This window comes from Rhipicephalus microplus, chromosome 6 (genome assembly GCF_043290135.1).
Source record: "Rhipicephalus microplus isolate Deutch F79 chromosome 6, USDA_Rmic, whole genome shotgun sequence".
Lineage (NCBI taxonomy): Eukaryota > Metazoa > Arthropoda > Arachnida > Ixodida > Ixodidae > Rhipicephalus > Rhipicephalus microplus.
This window is the reverse complement of record NC_134705.1, coordinates 21,760,594-21,784,360: the sequence shown is the minus strand read 5'-3', so window position 1 is coordinate 21,784,360 and position 23,767 is coordinate 21,760,594. Positions and strand designations below refer to the sequence as shown.

The window sequence follows — 23,767 nt, the reverse complement described above, 5'->3', positions numbered from 1 at the left end:
ACAACACCCGCCCTGATGGTGCTGAGCTTTTACTCGTTGTTCCTGTGCATCTTCGCTCAGACGTTTTGGCCCAGCTGCATGATGCCCCCTCCGCTGGACACCTAGGGGTGTCACGCACGTATGACCGCATTCGCCGCCGATTCTTTTGGCCTGGCCTCTACCGTTCTGTGCGACAGTACGTTGCGGCATGCGACCTCTGCTAGCGCCGCAAGACATCTGCTCTGAGACCTGCTGCCCTCCAGCCCATTGAAGTACCAGCCCATTGACCCTCCAGCCCATTGAAGTACCAGATGAGCCATTTTTCCGAGTCGGCCTCGATCTTCTAGGACGCTTTCCCGTGTCGGCCACCGGTAATAAGTGGATTCCTATTGCTACCGACTACGCAACGCGGTATGCCGTTACACGCGCCCTCCCTACTAGCTGCGCTACTGATGTAGCCGATTTCCTTCTTCATGACATCATTCTGCGTCATGGTGCTCCTCGTCAGTTGATCACCGACTGCGGCAGCTGTTTTCTATCTAAAGTAGTCGACGAGCTCCTGCGATCCTGCTCTACCCACCACAAGTTCACTACAGCGTACCATCCGCAAACCAACGGCCTCACGGAACGCCTCAACCGTACCTTGACGAATATGTTAGCGATGTACGTCTCCAAGGATAACAAAGATTGGGACATCCACTTACCTTTCGTTACCTTCGCATACAACAGTTCACGACATGATACAGCTGGATTTTCCCCTTTTTACCTACTGTTCGGTTATGACCCGCCTTTGCCCATGGACACCATGCTCCAATCTGACGCCCCCTCATCGACTGCTTATGCTCGTGATGCCCTGGCCCGAGCTGACATCACCCGCCAAGTCGCCCGGGATCGTTTATGTGCCTCGCAGCTTAACCAAAAGAGTGTTAACAAAAGAGTGCTTACGATCGCCGGCACCGCGACGTACAGTACTCTCTGGGGTCACTCGTCTTGCTGTGGTTACCATCACGTCGTGTTGGTCTCAGCGAAAAACTAATGTCCCGTTACGTTGGCCCCTACCGTGTCATACGCAAGGTTACCAGCGTGACCTATGAGATAGCTCCACTCCATACCACGTCAGTACCAGCTTCAGTCCCGACCGATATAGTGCATGTCTCATGGCTTAAACCATACTTCTCACGCCTCGAGAATTGATCGCACCGGGACGGTGCTTCTGCCGCCGGCGGGTAATGTCTACGGGCTAAGTAGATGCCTGAGGATGACGACGACGAAGTGCTGAACGGGAACGTGCTCGGACTGCAGCAGCGTCGTACGCATTAGCTCGCCAGTATATTCGCCAGTACGCATTTGCTCACCAGTGCATACTTTATTCCCCGTAACAATATTATGCAGAACTAACACCACTGCAATCGTTCTTATAAACGGTTTATTTGGGGTAAGTCTCCTGGAGTTTGTCAGTTGCACGCGACATTGGTGCTTCAACTTGCGTTTCGTCTGTAAATTGGTTCGAATTCAATAACTCCAGAAAAATTACTGACGACTACAAGTTTACTTAACTTCCACTCTTTTGTAACTTTAGCTTTAATTATTTCAGTTTCCTTATATATTATCTGGTAATCTGCCAACACACATACAAGCACGTATATAAAAGAGGCAAGCAAATGTCGCGTTCCCCTTGATCTTGAGTATCCGCAGGCAAATTTTTAAAACACCCAATATATACTACAACCCTCTTGTATCGCAATAGTGCGCCAGCAAGCTCATTATGCGAAGCATCCTTCGAACACAAATTGATCTGAAAGTGTGTAGCTGACAATGGGTGCATAAAATAATTTGTTTCATAAACAAAAAGAGGCACTTATTCGTTGGTACAACCTAAAAGTGATTTCCATCTCATTTTTTTATCGTGGAACTGCAAACTGACTCGCGCAACGCGCGTAATTTGTTGCGGTCTATGGCAGTTCCGCCCTGTTTTTCCTCTAGCAAGATGACCGCCGGCAGCTTCACTTGCTCCCGTTGGCGGCGGCCGGGACTGCCACCCCAGAGGTTCTATATAACCTCCTTGCTGTTGAACGAGTATGAAACCCCCGTCATCTATGGTGGCATCAATTACGTAATGTTAATTATAATTATTTATAATTATAATTATAGCCTTTTTATTATTATAATGCCTTTTTTATTTTTATAATTAAAATGCCTTTTTAAAAAATTTTTACGTTACTTTGTTGCATATGAGCTCTAAAAACGTAAAAACTTATTTGAAGACAACCCTACTTAAGTGGCGGCACCACCGCAGTTCTGACGATGGCCGCTTCCCACATGACCGCCGATAATCCGGCAGGCAAGGGAAATCTAGGAGGCTGTGCTATTGCGCATCGTAGCGTAGGCGTAGCAGCGTTGTCGCAGCATCCTCGCTAACCATGGTGTCACATGGGAAGCAAAGTCGGCGAAGTTTCGATGCGAATTTCAAGCTGCGGGCCGTTGTCACAGCAACCTCCAGATAATGAAGTCTATAAAGAAGGCCAACCGCGGCAAGAAGGCGCGCTGGCGGGACCCTGAGCGTTGCCTGCGAACGTGGGTGCTACAAGAGCGAGCCGAAGGAAGAGGCCTGTCTACAGTCCAGCTGCGCCTGAAGGCAAAGGCTCTGGCAGCGGAAACACAGTGAGGCGTTCAATGGTGGTCCGTCGTGGTGTTTCCACTTTATGCAGTGGAATCAGCTTGTCATGCGAGCCCAGACTACAGTGTGCCAGAGGCTACCTGATGACTTTCAAGCGCAGCTGAAACACTTCCGCTCATTCGTGAGAAAGGAAATTGCGAAGGAGAACGTCAGCGCAAGCCAAATCAACATGGATGAAGTGCCGTTGACCTTCGACATCCCACTCGGGAGAAGTGTCGCAGAGAAAGGCCAGACACCTATTTGGAATTGCTGGTCCCACATCGCACGAAAGAGGGATCAGAAAGAGTGCGAGAAGAACGCCAGCATCAGGATTCCTCGTGCGCTATTGGTTCCTCTCTGTAGGTGACGTGCACGCATGTAGGTAACGTGCACGCACGTGCCCACAATGAAATGTACAGAGTTTTTCCGGCTGCTCCATCATACGAAAACACCCACAACCTGCCGCCACACTCTTTCTCTACCTTTTCTTCCTGCCTTTCGACGTCCCTTTTTCCCTCTCCCTGTAAGAGCTGAGCTGAACCGTGCTACCCGCAAAAGTTGCAGAAGAGTGACTGCTTTTTTTTGTTTAATCAACCACTACTACAGTCGCGACACTGCTGGCGTGGTCGACGTAAGGTCTCTTTTCTTCTAGAGACCTTAAGCCGACGCTCATGTGCGAATTGAAGTTCGAAATCACCATCTAACGTTCGGTCACGTACATTGCGCATCTGTCACACAATGTACCTGTTCCAACTGCCTTTGCAGAAACGCGATTCTGACTGTTAGGGCAGATGCCCAGACGCTCACGTCTGAATTAGACGCCAGCACATCAAACGTGAAGCGTGTTTCGGTCAACGACCTGGTTCGGAATGACATGGCAGCCAGGCGCACATTTACGTACGAAATAGACGCTAGTTCAGCCGGCCCATCTGACGTCAAGTGCCTTCTCGTCGACCTCTGCACATATGGATGCGCACGAGTGGCTCGCCAGCTACAGCAAGGCAACTAATAAGACGATCCATGTCGTATTAGTTCCTTGCTGCTGTCTGTGCTGAAGGCGTCCCGGAGGCACTTTACATTGACAGTCGGAAACTATTCGCTCATTGAAACCATGACCGTGCTATAATCATCGTATTGAAACCCATTCGCTTGCGCCCTTGCCGCACAGTAGCGATCCGTCTAAGGCACCGAAGGGGTGAGGATGCTTCCGCACGATGAAACAGCCGTAAACACTTCTCTGTCTTTCCGTGACTCACCGACGATGACAGTAACTGTGGCCATGTTTTCGGGAGATCAGCGGCCGAGCTGAAATTCGCCCTATGTCCTTGCTTCAAACTACCACGAAGAAGGCAATCTTGGGGGAGTTAACAATGCCCTCTCTGCGGCTTCTGCGGCGTATGAATAGGCAGCTCGAGAAGCCAACGAAAGTCTTTTTTTCGCTACCCTATTGTGTATCCCAAACCCCGTCCTTCGTTACTGATGTATCCGTAACGTCACGCCATCCGAAGCCGCTGTTATCACCACTGCTTCTTCTCCTTCCCTTCCCCATAACCCCTCCCGCACAACACTTCATTAACACGCACTATGGCAATAAACGTATGTCTTGCCCAGCCACGGTCCCGGCGTACTCATTTGAGTGGGGACGAGGGTGGGATGAAAACGGTGCGTCAAGTTCGCCTGTCATGACTGCCGCACCCCCGGGAGGATACGCCAGCCCGCCGCAGTTCGACGAGACGAGCGACAAGTGGCCCGCGTACCAGGTTTGACTGGAAGCCTTCTTTGAGGGAAATGGCATCACGGAAGACAACAAGAAGCAGGGCCTGCTGGTGACAGCACTGTCCACCCACACCGCCGACGTACTGAGCGGACGTTGTACTCCGGATATTGTGAATGAACTATCGTACCCACGAGTGATTGTCTTGCTTAAGCAGCATTTCTCTTAAGGTTTCGTGCGGAAACAGGTCGACGGCTGGATCTTTGTAAGCCCTTGGTTGGCCTGGCACAAATCTCTGCAGACGCGACCTGATCCAAGCGTTCCACATGCTCGAGGCATCGGTAAAGAACGCAAACCCGTGAGGTGAGCAACTGCCGTTACTCGGTGCTGACAACGTTAACGTGGACCGGTTGCTAGCAGAATTTGCTGATGTGTTTGCGCCAGGTTTAGGGCTAATAAAAGGACCCCTGGTATATTTCGAGACGCGAGAAAACGTGGTGCCGAAATTTTGGAAAGCACGCGAAGCTCCGTATGCTTTTTCGGCCAAAGGTCGACGAGGGACTGGACCGCCTTTCGGACGCGGGTATTATTGTACTGGTGCCTCATTCGAAGTGGGAAGTGCCAGTGGTACCGGTAGTGAAACGGAATGGCTGGATCCGCCTTTGTGGCAACATTAAGCTCACGGTCAACAAAGCCTGTCGCACTGAGCAATATCTGTTGCCACGGGTGGAGGATATCCTGGCTACATTAAATGACGGTGAAGTTCTTACCCCGATCGACTTGCGGGAGGCATACAACCAGCTTCCGTTGAATGAGGAAGCTATGCAACTCACGACCATAAACACGCATAAGGGACTGTTCAGCTTCACTCGCCTGCTTTTTGGAGTGGCGTCCGCGCCGGCTGTGTTTCAACGGCGTATGGAGACAATTTTGCAGGGACTTCAGGGTGCTCAGGTCCACCTAGACGATGTCACCATGGCAGAGAAACGCAATGACTGTACCACTTTGCACGAAGTATTCAAGCGTTTCCGGGAATAAGGCGTGTGCCTAAATGCAGAGAAGTGCAAGTTCCGCCAAACAGAGGTGGATTTTTTGGGGCATCGAATCAGCACTCGAGGTATTCAACCAAAGACGGAAAACATAGATGCCATACTTAAGGTTCAGGCACCACGAAACCCCGCAAAAGTAAGGTCTTACCTCGGCATGGTAACGCACTACCACAAGTTTCTTCCCAATGCATCGACCGCCATGGCACCCCTATATCATCTACTCCGGAAGGAAGCTAAGTGGGAGTGGGGTACCGCTCAACAACAGTCATTCAGCAGTGTGAAAAGACCTTCTGAAATCCGCAGACTTTCTGGCGCATTTTGACCCATACAAGCCGCTAGTCTTCGAATGCAATGCCTCCCCGGACGGAATCGGCGCAGTGCTTTCACACGATGGCGGGGTACTTCGGCCCATAGGGTTCCGCTCTCAGTTATGGACTGGAGCTGAGAAAAATTACTCGCAGCTGGAGCGTGAAGCCTTGGCACTTGTATTTGGTGCGTCGAAATTCCGACAATACTTGCTCGGCAATACTTTCACATTGATGACGGATCATAAGCCACTTGTTGGACTTTTTCACCCAGACAGGCCAGTGCCCGTGATGGCCGCTGCGCGAATCCAGCGATGGGCCCTCCTGCTGAGTGCATACAATTACGTCATCAAACACCAGCCCGGGAAGACAACATTCCAGCCGGTGCCCTCAGCCAACTCCCCACGTCAGTAACTTCCCAGCCAGAGACGCAGGAAGAAACTGTGGATGGTGAATATGTCCAGCTCACGGAGAACCTCAATGATGATGTCATGTCTGCGAAGCAACTGGGCACTCTCACAGAGCTTGGCGACGATTTAGCAAAGGTGCAAAAATGGGTGCAAGAGAGATAGCCAAGAAATATGGGGCCTAAGGACCAGCACTTGATGCCATACTTCAACCAGAAAGCTGAGATAACGGAGAGTTATGGGCTTCTCTACTGGGGCCATCGAGTGATCGTCCCTAATAGTGCCCGAGCAGTAATGTTACGTCTGCTGAATGATACTCATCAAGGAATTTACTCAATGAAGTGGCTAGGGCGCTTCTTGATGTGGTACCTTCGGATCGATAATGACATTGAGCACATGGTTAAGTCCTGTACCAGTTGCATCCAAGCTGCCCCTATGGCCCTAAAAAAACCTCCTGCTGTATGGCCGGAAACGGATGAGCGTTGGTCAAAGCTGCATATCGATTTTGCGGCTCTGATCGATGGTCACATGCTACTGATTGTGGTGGATTCACATAGTAAGTGGATAAAAGCGATACCCATGAAGAGTTCCACCACACATGCCACCATAGAGGCTCTGCGCACCTTGTTCAGTACATTCGGGTTGCCTTGGACGCTGGTATCCGATAATGGCCCACAGTTTTCGAGTTGGGAATTTAGCACCTTCTCGAATTCATTTTCATTCATATGTGGGGTTTATTGTCCCAAAACCACCGTATGATTATGAGAGACGCCGTAGTGGAGGGCTCCGGAAATTTCGACCACCTGGGGTTCTTTATCATGCGCACAAACCTGAGCACATGGGCCTACAACATTTCCGCCTCCATCGGAAATGCAGCTGCCGCAGCCGGGATTCGATCCCGTGACCTGCGGGTCAGCAGCCGAGTACCTTAGCCACTAGACCACCGCGGCGGGGCAACACCTTCACGAAGCTGAATAACATAGTACACCTCCGAACAGCACCCTATCACCCCCAGTCCAATGGGCTCGCAGAGCGGGCTGTTCGTACTGTGAAGTATTCCTTGAAGAATGTACAAGGGTCACTGAAAACCCGCCTGGCTAGGATTTTGCACAGGTACCACAGGACGCCGCAGGCCGGAGGCCGGACACCAGCGCAACTCCTAATGGGCTATGATCTTTGCTCCAGGCTAGACAACGCAGTGTCCATTCCGCCCTCACCAGTTGACCATCCCCCTCTCGATGGGTGGCAGCCCGGGCAGCCAGTCTGGGTGAGGAACTTCTGGTGAGGCGATCCGTGGACTCCAGCCAGCATTACATCGACAGGCGGAGCCCGCCTGGTGAATGCTGATGGTTCGGAGGGGGAAACCATTCGGCACCACAGGGACCAGGTGAAGCCAGGGGAGTTGGAGCATGACCAGGGTGAAGCCGGTGACTCTCGGTGCCTCGAAACTGCCAGCGGGGCCCTATCAGGAGGAACACCGAGGCAAGCGCCAACAAGGAGAGAGTCGGCCGGGAGCCCCTCAACTCCGGCGTGGCGTCGCTCTGGCCGGCAACGCAAACCCCCAGACCATAACTCATCGTAGGGTGGGCGTAATGATGAATCCGTGATGTCACGCCAGCCGAAGCCGCCGTTATCACCACTGCTTCTTCTCCTTCCTTCCCCATAACCCCTCTCGCACAACGCTACATTAACCCGTGCTATGGCAATAAAAGTTTGTCTTGGCCCAGACACGGTCTCGGCGTGTTCGTTTCAGTTACCATGGATTATGGCGGGGGCTGCGCAGCTTAGCAGGAGACGGGCAATGGCAGAGCTGGGAGCATGGCTGAAAATGAGGTGCAGGTGTGCAAGTTTAGTCGGTGTTGTTGCATCACCAGCACGCGCCTCACCAGCTATTGGTTCACCTCCACAGGTGAACCAATAGCGCACAAGCAATCCTGATGCTGGTGCTGGGGTCCTCCTCACACTCTTTCTTTTCTCTCTTTCGTGCGATGCGGGACCAGCAATTCCAAATACGCGGTGAGGACAACTGGCCACGAAAAGTCTCACTTCACCGTTGTGCTCACCTACTGCGCAGACAGCACCAAGTTGCCTCCCATGCTTATATTGAAGCGGAAAACCTTGCCGAAGAATATTTTCCTTCATACAGTGGTGGTTCAGGTGAACGCGAAGGGTTGGATGGACAAGAAAAGGATGGGTGTGTTTCTTGACCGCGGTTTTTCATGTCGACCCAATATTTTCTTTCTTTTGAAGCCAGGAATGCTGGTGATGGACAGTATGCGGGTTTATACCACCTAGGTCGTAAAAAAGAAGAGCAGTGAGAAGCAGTGTGTGCCTGTAATCGATCCCGGCGGCATGACCAAGTTGCTTCAGCTGCTCGACATATCTGTCAACTGCAGCTTCAAGGCCGTTGTGCGACGGTTGTGGAAATCATAGATGTCAGAGGGAGAGCATAGCTTTCACTAAAACGGGTCGCATATGAGACGCGCTGAATTTGGCTGAGTGACCATATGGGTGAGTGAAGCCTGGCATTCCATTTCTGACAAGACACTTGTGGTGGTCTTTCAGAAGGCCGGGTTGATCCCCTGCGTGGCCGATGTTGAGACTGATTCGAGCAAGTCAGAAGACAACAGTGACGGGCCAGCATAACTACAACCCAAAATAGCTGCACTATTTGTGAGCGACTCGGAGGAAAACGACTTCGATGGTTCTGATTTATCGGAATGATAAAAATACTTCTGACCGGAAATATTGTTTTTATGTTTGTTGGGAGGCGCTTGCATGCATCTACTAACAGCTGGAAACTTGCAAAAGCGGCGGCCGCCTCAAGCATAATCTTTGCAATGCTTTCTCACCATTCGACACTTGTTGGCCGGATAAGCAGATGCAACTTGTACAGCGGTGTGACTTACATACGTTTTTTCCCGGAAAAACTGCCATTTTGAAGGGGGTGCAACTTATACAAGGGTTTGACTTATAGAACGGAAAGTACGGTAATACTTGGTTCTCCTTGCAGGACTTGGTTCACCTCACAGGACAACCCCTGTGAGGAGAACCAAATAGTAGACGTGAGGCCCATCTCTGGAGGCGCAGGCCCTGCAATCGCTGTGACGTGCAGGGTTGGATCAAGAGAACTCACCACGCTCTAGCGAAGGAAATCTGGCAGTTGGATGCGTTGTTCTTACTGCAACTTCACGGTGTTATCATTTTTAAAGAGTGTTGTATTGCTTTGACTTCATCTGTGCACACTTCTACAGTTTACAACAATGTGGGAAGTTGCAGTAAATGTTACTGATGGCTTGCCACAGTGCGCTAAGTACGCTATGCCACTGTCACGGTTTCTGGCAGCGCCACTTTTTTTGATGTGGTTGTTTCAAACCGATGCGGCAAAATGAGCGTCGACCATGAATGTTCACATAAAAGCAGAACCTTTCAGGTTTCCGCACAGGAGTCCAGTTCGCAATGAAAAATGAATGCGTAGACAGTCAAACTATGTAAATTTTAAAATAGGACACAGGTGCATACATGTGGGGAAAGTTGCCGCCATTATATTCAAGAATGTGCACTCTTGTCTGAATTATCAGAGTCAAGATATAGCCTAGAAGTGGTGTTGCTTTTTGTTTATTTTCATTCATTGTACCCTATTCCGGTCTATTTCATGGCCAGTTGCTTCTGTTTATTTGGCCAGTGTGTTTGAAGGAAGCTGTTTTTTACATTGTACATGTGTGCTCTAGTCTAAGCTAAAGCTTACTGCTTTTGCAGCCAAGGTAACTTTTACACCAGTATGCACCACCACTATCCTTCTTCTCAGGTGTCTGTCCCCAGGTGTCCGTCCCCATGTGCGTAACCAATTACGCAAGTTTCCATCCGCCAGTGGCATAGCCAGGAAGTGGCACACGATGCCCGTGCCCTTCCCCCCCCCCCCCCTAATTTTTTTATACAGTGCACAAAATAATCGTCTACCACATCTGCTTGGGCGAACCCGATTCTAACCAAGATGGTGCCCCCTCCGAAAAAAATTTCTAACGCCCCCGTAGCTCTCCTCGACTTCAGCTCACAGGTTTCCTTGCTTAGAGACTACGTCTGTAGAAGGGATCCATAGCCACTGTCACTTCCTCTAAATGTTGTTTTGGTCTACAGGTGAAAATCTGGTTAGCTTCGAAAACTGATACATCTACTATGAGCTACCAAGAAATGTGACACAGCTTATGAATAAAGCTGTGAGAAAAAAAAAAACTGGACACATGCACTTTTACTGAAACATTAAATTGCCATTTAGGTCACGGTAAGCAAGACCTCGCAGCGTGCTCATTCAAGCACTTTACGCTGATCATTTTTTGTCTCCCACTCCGCTTAGCCAGTCAGTAGTTGCGCCACTGCATATGTGCTAGACGATCACACGCTAAGCGTGTGAGCAGACTGTCATAGCGAGTAAAGGATCACGTGACGCGAGGAGAAACGACTAAAATGACAGTCTCTTGTGCTCCAAGTCCGAGCTGCTCGGAAAACGCAGTGGTTGTTCAGCAAAAATTCAAGCGGCGGTGACACTGCAGGACACAAAAAGATCTGTGCCTCCTTCGAGAAGCCATCGCAGGCAATCGCTTTGCGAGTTTGTGCATATGGGGTGGAGTTCCATGAAACGATCCAGACCTGACACTTCGGACCATGAAGAAGTGTCTCAAAATGCTTCTTTGGTACTTCCGTCAAAGAAACTTTGTGAATCTTCGATAGTGAGCGATTTTCTGTAACAATAGTAACAATTTAGTTTTTAACAGCAGGAACTCTTCCACCTGTTCGAAAAAGCCCTTAGTTTGATTTGCCACAAGGCAACGCAGTGAATGCGCTGCCTCAGGACAGGGCATTAGAGACACAATTGGGCTGCCTTGGAAAGCTTTGATTTTAGAAAAAAAAATGCTCATGCGTCAAAAAGTAAATGATTCCACACTCTTTTAAAACAAAATTTTCTATCTTGCTGCAAAATAAGAACAATTTTTATTTTCCTTTACAACAACTTTCATGCACTGTTGGCGTCGCGATTGCATTGACCGAACGGCGCTTGGCTAAACCTGAAAACCTGCGTTGTGTTCCGGTAACGCTGAGCATTTGAGCTGAGCGAGAAATGAAGCACAAAATCGGTCAGCTAAAAGTGCCTAAGGATGCAAAATGACACGGCTGGCTGATCACATTTTTATTATGTTCTACCTCTTTGTAGAAGCTCTCGAACTGAACCAATCATTCATGATTTTCACCCACGTGCGGGTTGATGGCGTTCAAATGTGTAACGTATGACTACCGTAGAAACTTTGCACAATAAATATTGGGATCGTGCCACAGAGAAAAGTTACAACTCTGAATGAGACATGCGCGTGCGTGATTCTCAAGTTTGCTCACAATCACACCAGAGACTGCGGCTGCATACAGATGTAAGAATGCAGTGTTGCTTCCCATAAAGCGGAGAATCCTCTTGCGCTTTGTTTCGTAGGGCTATGTGTGCTAAACAAAAATGTAAATTTGTGCATGCTTGTCATGTCAACCGTGGCCATTCCTTAGAAGCGAAGCTACAATGAATGAAGCAGCGTGGTTGCATGCATTCTTCATTCATTGCATCCAATGAATGAAGCAGCGTAGCTGCAGGTACTTTGATATCAAAACACAAGAAACGTCAAGACACACAGTATGTACATACCGCGCCCCAAAGTTCATAATGACTGTTTCAGGTACAGCTTCTTCCCCAGGGCGATTCAGCAGTAGAATTCATTACCAGATTCGGTTGTGAAAATCAAATCGCTTACCGACTTTTTAGAAGCAATAAAACATATAGTGCACTCAGATACCATGTGCTAAGATTGTGAATATGTGTGAATTACGTGCTTTGTAACTAGGCTATGATATTTATTATGTGTTTTATTATGCGCAAAATATGATGTGTATTTCGGCAGTGATGCTCTCTTTTCTTATTTTTCACTAACTTCTCTGTAAACTATATGCTTAGCCATTATGATATATTTGTTGTATGTGCTCTGAAATGATTTGTTCCAGTAGTGAAGATTCTTTTTCTTATGTTTCTCTTATGCACATTTCTGTTTTATATGAGTCAACTCCACTCCTGTAATAGCCCGCAAAGGGCTGACAGTACCAATAAATGAAAATGAAAATGAAATTATTTCTTGCACCAAAAATAAGTTTCTTTACCATTTATGCCCAATTAATGCTTCAGTAGAACATGCAATGAGCCGTTACCTTTAAAAAAGCAGCACGCTCAGTGCCCGTGGTTCTTATTTAGGTGGCCATCGCAGACGACACTGGCCGTCAGGCATTATGAGAAATGTAACACTTTTCGGGTCAGTTATTTAGCTCTTTGTACAGTGAGTGAAAAAGCTGCAACAGTATCTTACTGATTTCGTCGAGTAGAGTACAATAAGAATAATAATAATAATAAAGGAGATGCAAAAGGTGCTGGGGGCTGTGCGCGAGAGGGCGGCGGAGCAATCCAACTACGCACATCAAAGGAATAGCTCCGTATGGTGGCGCCACTGTATGTCCTCGCGCCGAATAGCCTGTGGGTACTGTGACACTGTCCGCTGCCAGCTGCCCTTCTCAGACACACTGAGGCATAGCAGGTAGCCACATTTGTGCATCTTGCCAGTGAAAAATTTGGAGCATCACAATTACTGCTTTTGCCACTTCTATGCAGAGCGCTTGAAGGTTCATTTTTTTTCAACAGTCTTCGAGCTGCAGTTTTTCGTTTTTCAAACAAAAATGCAATTTCTTTAAGTTATTCACTGCTTCTGGAGTCTTGGTCGCCTACGTTCGTTCACGTAGAACCACGAACCCGCCATATTTGTCTGAGGTGAAAACGATCAAATTTTTTTTAATCCTCAAGTGAGGCCTAGAAACGTGCTGGTCCGTCGCAGTTTTAACCAGGCAGTCTATTCCATCCCCTATGGCCCTCTGCTGGTCCTCTTCTTGTCCATGTAGGCCGAATAGATGCACATGGCACAAAAGTTCAGTGCGTGTTGAACGGAGTTTAAAGCTGCATTCGGGACTTTTTTGAGGACATGCTCCGATGCTCCAGGAATCTATGCGTCTCCCAGGTAAGCGACAGCATTGCCTGCTGAAGCCATTCGTAGTCTTGCAGGGAAGGTAGACCAGACGTTTCGCCACAGGAGCTCCACCATCTGATTCGCATTATTTTTTGTACTTTGCGAACTGCTGCTAATCTGTATCATGACAACAATACCCTTGTAGTACGACCCTGAGCTAGTGAAGGTAGAAGCGCACTTGTCTTCATGATTCTTACTTTACCAGCTTACAAACTCTCTTGGCGTGGCCCCACAGTTGCTCAAGAACGCCAAAAAGTGCTCTCACCTCGATTGGTACGTAATTCTTCTTCATGCAGTAAGACAGATATGGAGACGTGGAAATAGACTGTGCGAGAAGGTCCACGCAAACCATAGCAGCCCATGGCTTTTTTAAGAAACCTATGAAAGAGCTCGCCGAACTAGAAATTTGTTGAAGCAATGCTTTCTTGCAGCCTAGTTCGTTTATACTTGGACTAGTTGGTTCATACGTGAAGACTCGGTTGCTGCACAAGCTAAAGGAAAACGAGAAAGAAGGCAAGAAAAAGTGCAGGAAATAGCGCGAAAAGAAGGACAGCAAAGTGCGCTCTTTCTTGTCCCTTTCTTGTTTTCCTTCAGCTTGCACAGCAAGCAAAGTCTTCACGTATGAACCAACTAGCCTGCAAAGACATATTGCTTCCTCGAAGTGGCTTTGAAAGAAAGTGAAATGAAGAGAAAAATGCGGCGCCATGACTGTCTCTCTCTCAGGAGGTCGCCTCAACAACCTGACACTGGAAATGGATAGTGGGGGAGAGAAAAGAATGTGAAAGAAAGGAAAAGAGGAGGGTGTCAGCAGTGTTTCTCTCCTGCTGCCTGGGAGCCGGGAGGATAGAAAAAAAATCATAGCATATATACGGAGTGAATGATGATAAGTGGGGCGAATCGACTGTCTGTTTATTTATCTGTGTGTCCGTCTGTGGGTCCAACCTTGCTTTCGTCCGGGCATTCGTCATTCCATTCGTCCATGCTTCCGTCAATGCTTCCGTCCGTTTGTCCATTTGTGCGTCCGTCTGTTTGTTGATTGGTCAATCTATCTGTCTGTCTGTCTGTCTGTCTAATACTGCCAGTTACGCCTGATGCAGGACAAGGTTTCACTAAAAAGAGCTTTGCCCTCAAAAAACCATTAGGCAGCTTCGTTTAAGAATGCTTGATAGTTCCCAGTCAGCCATCTATGAGCGTTGGGCATTCGTCTCATAGCAGTGGCCAGTATAGCATAAAGGGGCCGGTGGTTAATGTGACGATTGATGTGGCCAATGCTGTGCAGTGCTTGCTGCGGAACGTGCTCAACACTGCTTTCGGCGTACACACCAGGTGCTGGCTTGTTAACAAGCCTTCCTACAGGAATGCTTTCGTGAAGAAACATCCCATGCACTTTCGAGAAAGCTCCTTTAAGATCATTCACTTTGAGAATATGGCTGTAATTTTTTATTCTTTGTGCTGGTCTTCCAGCAGTTCCTGCTGTTGGTCTTGAGGCTTCCTTGTTTCCATGACATCACTCCTGAAGGAGTTTTCATGTCTTTTGACATTTTGCAGCACTGAAAGGAGCTTCACGGGCAAAGGCGTGAAACTGCTAGTAGAAGCCGTAAACAAGAGAGCATAAAGAAAAATATGCGTGCTTGCTGTTCAAAAGCTCACTCATTCCTTTATATATGTCTCATAAACAATTTATAATTATTTCACAGGTACTCACAATCTGATGCTTAGTGCTTCGCCCTATCACCAGCATTCACTTCGTGGATATGCGTGAATTTTTTAGTAATACTGATGAATAAAAATGCAATACGCTTACCCTGCATACCCACGGAACCATAAGTACGAGAATAGTACTGTAATAACACTAGGTACCCTGGAAATATACAGGGAAATTTGAGGAAGTGATGCCTTTGAGCCCTGTTAATTCTCAAAGCTGTTTTACTGTCAAGTAAAACAAGCACGAACTCTACCTACTCGACTGCTGAATTCCTCTACGACGTAATTTTTTCTACAAGAGAAATGCGAAAGCATTATTTCAAGAAATGGGCAATATTCAAAGTAATATTTTGAATACTTATGAAGCAATTATCCTATGAGTATTACTTACAATAGGTCATTGCTGTCTGCATTTCTTGGCTGCCCTGTTGTCTCCATAATGCAGCGCAAGGCAAAATCTGCAAAAAAAAGTGCATAAAGAAAGATAGTAAGAACACTGTTGCAAAGGGCATTCTAAGATAGTGTGCAAAAAGCATGTATCGTCACTGGTAGGGCATAAGACAAACAGCTGCACCATCAAGCCACTGAATACGATTGCAGCGACCTATCCCGATGGTCCATTCTGCCGCGTTGAGCGCGGTGTGCTCTATTAGAACCTCCACCTGCTGATAAAAGCCGACGCATGAGCCTTAGCTTCTTCTATGTGTCACCACAGGATGGCTAGGCAACATGCCCAGCATTATCTGAAGCAACGAAGGAAATGTGACATCGAATGATCCCCAGCCATTGGTGCGTTCCAACACTCTCGAACAAGGCGTTTACCAATTCTAAACAAGTCTAGGATGAACATTTGACTTCATAGTTGTTATTTAAACAATATCCTCTCAAGTATTTTTTTGCGGTGGCGTTCAGGCATGCGCCAAGAACAGAAGCCAGGTAGCAGTCGAGAAGGCAGTGTTGCACGAGGCCCGATTGCTCAGTCGCGGTGTAGATGAAGCTCAAGCATCCTGCAATATTTTTCCTTGTTTTCTGAAACTCCCTAATTCTCCCTCCCTGGTTGATATTCAAACGATGTCATCACACGAGTATCCCGCGCTCAACAACTACCATCAGCATCCTAGCCTTGTAAAAGCACTTCGAACCAGGTGCAAGAGGTAGTCACTGCTTCAGTTGCTGTCTCGGCCCTCTCTCCACACACTCATCAAGGTATGCCTCAGCTGAAGCGCTCTGGAGTCAGTTTTAAGTTAAATGCTTTAACATAGAGAATAATGCCCAACAGGATAATCAAGAGCAGACGCGAAACATCTTAGCCGCTCCTTTACCATACGAACAACAATACTTTTCCACGAAGACGCACTGGAGGGCATCGAAGAATAGCTCGACGACTTTCAAGCAGTCATGGACTGGGACAATCGGATATTTGCATATTGAGACTTTTTAGGTGCAATTTTAGATGCACAACACCTAGTTCTGAGTGTTTTTGTTAGGTGCACAAAAGTGTGCCGAGTTAACCGAATTGTACAGTAAACTACATTTTTATGCATCAGATTGCCATTTTTCTTCAAAATGTGGTTCAGAATTTCAACCACGTGTAATAAATTGCGCAGTAAATTAGGCGCAAAGTCATAGTGAGATTTGATAATCAATGAGCTGCGCATTTCTATTTTCAGTGTAGTTAAGGTACGTTTCCTCAAGCATGGCCGTTATGATAGCGGGCTTGTGGTGCGTTTCTCTCTGGCTGTCCCAATCACATAAAGAGAGGTGCGTTTCCAGAAGTCGGTGTGGTGCACGTTTTTCTTCACACTGCGGCGCTCCCACAAAGAATGAAAAAAAACTGTCGCACTATTGGCGCAGCTTGAATGGGTCGAAAAAAATATAGGTTTCTCACTTTTATAAAACTTCGTGCTCATTTGGAAATGTCGAGTCGAGCTGTATGCAAGGCAGCGTCAATACTGGGGTGTATATATTCTCTGGTGTGCTTTTTTTTTTTTTTGCCGTAAGTTTGCGCCGCCCATATTATAGCTGCCTGCAATGCCTCTGCAAGAGATTTGTATGTGCTGAAAACTTACTATACTTCAAAGATTGCAGGCTATAAAGAATGGGGCACATTGGTGAAGAAAAAAAGACAGCCCGCTTCGCAAGCAAAGGCAGACAAGTGCCACTTTTGCACTCACGGGTTACACTCAAATAAATGGGCTCTTTTTCCTTTTCATGGAACTAGCACTACTTTTCAGTGAAAGAGCTTTTCAATAATTCTTGCAGACGCGCTGATAAAGTCACAGCTGGCGCGAAAGCCGTGATCGCACCACACTTCCCACTCGCCTGCGAGGCATCCACAGTTTTTCTTTCTTTGCTACAGTGGACGATATTCTCCACCCGATAGGATCGAGCTATTATGTGCGCTCTGTGCTCAACTTCATCAAAGCTGCGCAACTGACCGACGAACTATAGACCATGCAAGACTCAGCTTGAAAATGACAGCGAGAACCTTGACTTGTGCATGTGTGCTCCCAATCCTCTGTTATACTACCCCTCCTTCCCACTCCAATGCCTCTCACTCCCCTCTAATTCTTCCCCTACCATTTTCCCCTTTCTCCTCCCAGTGTCGCCGTTGTGGTGTTCTCACCGGAGAGACAGTTACTGCGTCACTAAACCTCGCACTTTACCCTCTTTCATTCAAAAAATTTCTTCCCAGCTACCTGTCGTCGTGTTCCAGAAGCGGGAGACGGGGAGGAGGGTGCAGGCAGTTGACATACGTCTAGAATATGAACGTTGCGGTTCTGCAATGACCACCGGCAGGTCATAGACGCATTTTGGTCAAATATGGTCGTACATTCACACTTTGAGTTTTACGGTGGTCAACGTTGGGCAATGGAAGAACAAACATCACAAACTTTTGCATGTTGCAGAACGTAAAACGCATTCAGAGTTTGGTGTACCTGGTATGAAACACAGCTCCTTATGTAGCAGTGACGATTTGAAAATTTAGGGGCATAGCTCCTAAAGCCGTGGTTTGTTCCTTTTATTCCCAAAGTTACCGCTTAGTTTGACGACTCACTCAGCAGGTGCAAACAAATGAATGGACAGACAGACAGATGGACAGACAGACAGATAGATGATGGATGAACAGACTGACAGACAGACGGATGGACGATTCACGATTTACTGATAAAACCCTCCGAAGCTTTGCCCCACTCATCATTAATCAATTTGTGGATATGATGTGATTTCATTTCTTTAGGTAGTTTACACTGAGCAATATTTTGTTTTCGTCAGAAAGATGCCGTACTGCTGCATGTCCGACCCTTGATTTGGATGCAATAGAGAGTACAGTAAATCGACACAATACTGATATGGCCACTGTGCTATCCAAACATAATCGAAATACAGATGATGAAAAAGGAGACAACGACAACTCGGGTACTTTCATTGTGAAAGACGTGGGAAGTAAATGTTGGTCAGCTAATCAAAGCCTTCTGCAATCTTCCAGCAAAATTACTTATCATTTTGCCTCAGTTACATGACCGCAGCACTCAGTTATTCACAGGGTGCCTGGGTTGACCACTTCACAAATGTTTGTACATGATAAAATAGTGAAACGATGTCTCACGATAAGAGAGCAATATGATTCAACGATAATAACTAGCCTAGTTTCCGCCGATACATGTCGCCAGAAAGGAGGAATGCTACAGTGCATCTATATTTCTCAAATCAAGATATTTAACACCGAGAAAAAATAGACTTAATGAAAAAAAAAGTAATACTGCCACAGACGAATCGATACTACCTTACAACAATATATATCACGAAAATTCAGCAGTTGCCATGCTTTTCTTTGTAAATCGGAATAAATAAATGCAGTAACGAAAAAAAAAATGCTTCTCTTTGGTGCAGCCAGAACATTCTGGCAATGACTCTTGCTCGTATGTGGAAAAAAACCATGCGCACACTAGAATCCTTTGCGCTCTGCTGTCTCCACCGCCACCGGAACCCACAGTGAGTGCTTCCTCTGGCGGTAGCTGGGCGCACAAGGCGATACTCACTGGTTTTGCTGGTGATTGGGACGGCCAGAGAAAAACAGAGTGCACGCACGCCATCTTGGAGGCAATAGCTCTAGCCTAAGGAATATTGCTACACGTGAAAGATAATTTCTGAAAAAAAAAAAAAACTACTTGCAGTGAAAACACAGTAAAATGGCTGCTGTAAATTTCTTTTACTAATATTTTGATGCTCCAATTTGCATGTGGACTTCACAAAGACCACTGCAAGAACAATCGTGTCATTCTTCACTTCGGCAAGCCCACATACGTGGAGAACTAAATGTTCATGTTTTACACAACGAGTTAAACATAACTACCAGCGTAACACAGAGAACATAAAAAAATATCACACAATGATATATTGTGCCGTATAAAATGCGAGTAACGTAAGAAACGCTTAGCACAAGTTATATATATTGTAGGCACCCATTATGTACTTCATCCTCATTTGGACAGCAGTCAATCATCATCACCTGTTCTGGCTGACAGTCATCATCGTCTTTGAACGTGCACTTCATCTTTGGGTTCGTTGCGCTTGTTCGTTTTTGAGTTCACGGCCAATGAACCTCGTTACAATCGAGTCGTCATACGTGATGAAAGGTGGATTGACGATCCTGGTTCTCTCCTCACAACGTTACTCGGTGGAGCTCCGTTTAGGCCGCCGCTTGGAACCTCAGTCCACCAACATGTCTCAGAGTGAGTGGGTGGACGCCCTTTTTGCTCCCATCCTTGCGCTGCAAGCCGAAACTAATTATAGCGTGACAGAAAAAAAGTGTTTGGCTCTGGTGTGGGCACTTCGAAAGTTCCGGCCGTACTTATACGGCCGCCCGTTCGATCTAGTAACTGATCACCACGCGCTTTGCTGGCTCTCCACGTTGAAAGACCCTTCTGGCCGCCTTGCGCGATGGGCACTCCGCATCTGGGAGTACGACATTCGCGTCGTATACCGCTGCGGACGCAACACTCTGACGCTGATACCCTGTCCCGCTCACCTTTACCACCAGATCAGACGTGCGGAAACATTTGCCTCCAGACCTTGTCATCGCTAAATCTCGACTCGATTGCCACCGAACAACGTCGTGACCCGTGGATCGCCTCTCTTATCGAATATTTATCTGGCACGCCCAACATTCCAGTATCTCGATCCCTCCTACGTCAAGCTCTCCGATTCGCCATCCGCGATCAACTTCTTCATCGACGCAACTACGCTCCCGATGGCCGCCGGTGGCTGCTGGTCATTCCACGCACTTTACGATCGCAAGTATGCGCCTCTCTTCACGACGATCCGCAATGCGGCCACGCTGTAGTGTTCAAAACATATGAACGCCTTCGCCATCGCTATTACTGGCGCGGCATGTACAATTTTGTATGCAAATTCGTGCAGTGCTGTCCTGACTGCCAGCGACGCAAATCAACACTGCCACGTGCGACTGGCGCATTGCAGCCACTTCCATGCCCTGCCAAGCCATTTGATCGCGTCGGTGTTGACCTCTACGGTCCCCTTCCATTGACACCAGATAGTAATCGGTGGATTATAGTGGCGGTTGACCACCTGACACGCTACGCCGAAACAGCTGCTTTGCCGAGCGCTACAGCTAAGGATGGCGCCTCTTTCATTTTACAACGCTTTATCCTTCGACATGGTGCACCTCGAGAGCTCCTTAGTGACAGAGGCCGCGCTTTCCTCTCCGAGGTCGTCAAAACTCTGCTTTCGGAATGCCACGTCATTCATCGGAAAAGGACAGCATACCACCCGCAGACTAACGGGCTAACGAAACGGTTCAACCGCATGCTAGGTGATATGCTCTCAATGTACGTGGCATCTGATCATAGCAACTGGGACCGTGTTCTCCCATTTGTCACGTTCGCATATAACACCGCAATACAAACAAACCACCACGGGATTCTCACCTTTCTTTCTTCTTTACGGACGTGAGCCTTCCCTTCCAATTGATACCCTACTTCCCTACCGTCCTGATGCTTCCGAGTGTCCACCTATCTTCGATGCTGCTCGACAAGCCGAAGAGTGTCGCCAGCTCACCCGTGCGTTCACCTCGTAGAGCAACAACGCCAGAAAGAAAACCGTAGCACCTCTCTTCTGGATCCCAGCTATGCCACAGGGTCTCTTGTGTGGCTTGCCATCCCATATCAAACTCCGGGACTCTCCTCGGAACTTGTCCCCCGGTACGAGGAGCCTTACACCGTTTTGGAGAAAACCTCTCCGGTTAATTTCCTAATTGAACCAGTTTCCCGATCGGACGACATGCGCCGGCGTGCACGTGACATCGCCCATGTTTCCAGGCTGAAACCGTACCATGAGCCTCTGCCTAAAACTTCTCAAGTCGCCAGGATGGCTCCTTTTTCAGAGGGGGCGATTGTGAAGAAGAAGATGTGCCTGCAGCGAGCAGCATCGCCAACGCCCGGCTCTCTCGTCTCGTGCTTCGGCTCGCTGCTGTGCCGGTCTCTGCTGGACGGTTCATCACGCTGTCTTGCCGTTGTTGTTAACTACTAATAAACCTCTTCACACATGTAACAGTAGGACTGATATTCCTCCAGCACGCCCGTTCAACATGGTTTCTGTTATAGTGAAAGGAGTTGTTGTGGACGCTTTGGTGGACACTGGTGCGACAGTTTCTGTGATTAGATATGATCTGTGCAAACGTCTTAAACAAGTAATGACACCTTATAATGGAACCACTCTAGTCGAAGCCTAGGGGAACACTATTCGCCCTTTTGCTCTTTATACTGCTCGTGTTTTTATCAATGACATCCTCCATTACATCCAGTTCACTGTGCTTACCCAGTGCTCTCACTAGCTAATTCTAAGGTGGGACTTTTATCTCCTTCTTCAGCCCCTATTTATTGTAGTGAACGGATTCTGCACCTTACTAATACAGACTCCATGTTCGACGAAGTCGTCTACAAGCCACTACACCTGTACACTCACGAAGATCTGGAACTACCGCCACATCAAGAGCGAATTGTGGCCCTGACCTCTAAGGACATCGACTACGGTAACGTCTTGGTGTCTCCCTCGTCGTATTGTGCCGCTAAAGGCATAGCCCTTGCGCAAGGTGTCGTACGCTTTCACCATGACTTCGTGCTCGTCATTGCTACGAACGTAACACCGGAGAAAGTTCCCTTGGCAGAGGGCACTGCATAAGCCTGTGTTGTGGATGCTAAGCCTGTCAGCATCACGCCACTAAAACCTGCCTCTACCAATGACCCTTTTATGAGTAAGCCTGGTTCTTCTTCTCCTTTCACAGCACTTATCAGTGACGACTTAACAGTTATGCAAGCGCAGCAGTTGCTTGCTTTGTTAATGAAACACGCCGATTATTTTGACACCTTCTCATCGACGTTGGGCCGAACTATCACGTGCGAGCACTGTGCCGCCTACCGCTCGGTGGCTGTTAGCCTTAACTGCAGCCTATTTGGGAGACACAAAAGAACAGAATCGGCATTTAAAGTGAATGTTATTTTGTTCTGAGAATCTGCATTCAGAGGCTTTTGGTTGCGGTGGCTGTTAGATATGTTGGGCTTTCTATCTCTCTTACTAACTGATCAGTTGTTGTAAGCTCGACCTGTTTAACAGGCACCGCGTACATAACGAAGAGCTCCCAAATGCAGATTCACAGAATAAAATAGTATTCACTTTATACACCCATTCCCTTCCTTTGGTGACACTGCCTGGTACCCCCTGAAAGCAAGACAGCTCCTTAAGAAACATTTTCTGCCCACGTTGTTTCGCTGGAGCCTTGGGACGCCATCTCATGCAGTAGAAGAAAAATGCCAACTGACAGTCCCATCACAGCCTAGGCGATTGACGCCTTATTAGTGACAGTCAGTCAAAAAAGAAAGGGCTTTTGTGACACATGAGCTCTTACTTAGCCAGCCACAGTCTACACTAAAGGGACCGTCACCCAAACACACTGATGCCAATGCTTTTACGAAAATAAGCATTCACGACGCCACTCGCATAGTGCAGTGACCCCAAAAACTTTTTTCTTCTTTTCTTTGTTTCTTTTCTACTTTCTTTGTTTACTTCTCTTTCTTTTTTTCTTGTGTTTGCCATTCTTTTCCCCTCATTTTTTTTCGCGCAAGATATTATATAGGTGAGAGCAAACAGCATGTACCCTCATTCCTGACGAAGGCCAGACTCTGGCCGAAACTACCGAAATAAACGCTTCCTTTGTTACTGCAGTGACGGAAGCAACATTTTGCCTTTTGGAGCAGATTCTCGAGCAAAAAAAAATGCTTCGGAGCAGATGCATGTTCTTAATGACTCCTGAAGTTTAAAACATCACTTAAATATCTAATAAATATTTATATTTATTATTAAACATGACATATGCTAGTATGCACCCAGTATACAAGCAGTATAGTTGGCGTATATCATGGGTGGGTGGAGGGGGGGGAGGTCAAGAAAGTTTGGGCTTTTCTGGTGTTCAGGCTGTGGACAAGTGTCTCACTTGAGATTTAGCTTTAGGACGTGATATAATTGAGTTAACAGTTAAGTAGAGCACAACTTTTTGATTGATTGATTTGTGGGGTTTAACGTCCCAAAACCACTATAAGATTATGAGAGACGCCGTAGTGGAGGGCTCCAGAAATTTCGACCACCTGGGGTTCTTTAACGTGCACTCAAATCTGAGCACACGGGCCTACAACATTTCTGCCTCTATTGGAAATGCAGCCGCCGCAGCCGGGATTTGATCCTGCGACCTGCGGGTCTGCAGCCAAGTACCTTAGCCACTAGACCACCACGACGGGGCGAAATCAACTTTTTAAAAGGCTTTTTATCTTTTACTGC

The 23,767-nt window shown here is 47.5% G+C and overlaps 1 protein-coding gene across 2 annotated transcripts in view; it reads right to left on the bottom strand.

Annotated features, from left to right (window-relative positions):
* LOC119167709 (tRNA:m(4)X modification enzyme TRM13 homolog) overlaps positions 1–23,767 on the bottom strand; it is a 423,312-nt gene that overhangs the window by 142,373 nt on the left and 257,172 nt on the right. For both annotated transcript variants that reach the window (XM_037419234.2, XM_037419235.2), the window contains exon 10: positions 15,306–15,372. In XM_037419234.2, the coding sequence (XP_037275131.2) occupies positions 15,306–15,372 (67 nt within the window). The remainder of the gene's footprint in view (positions 1–15,305; positions 15,373–23,767) is intronic.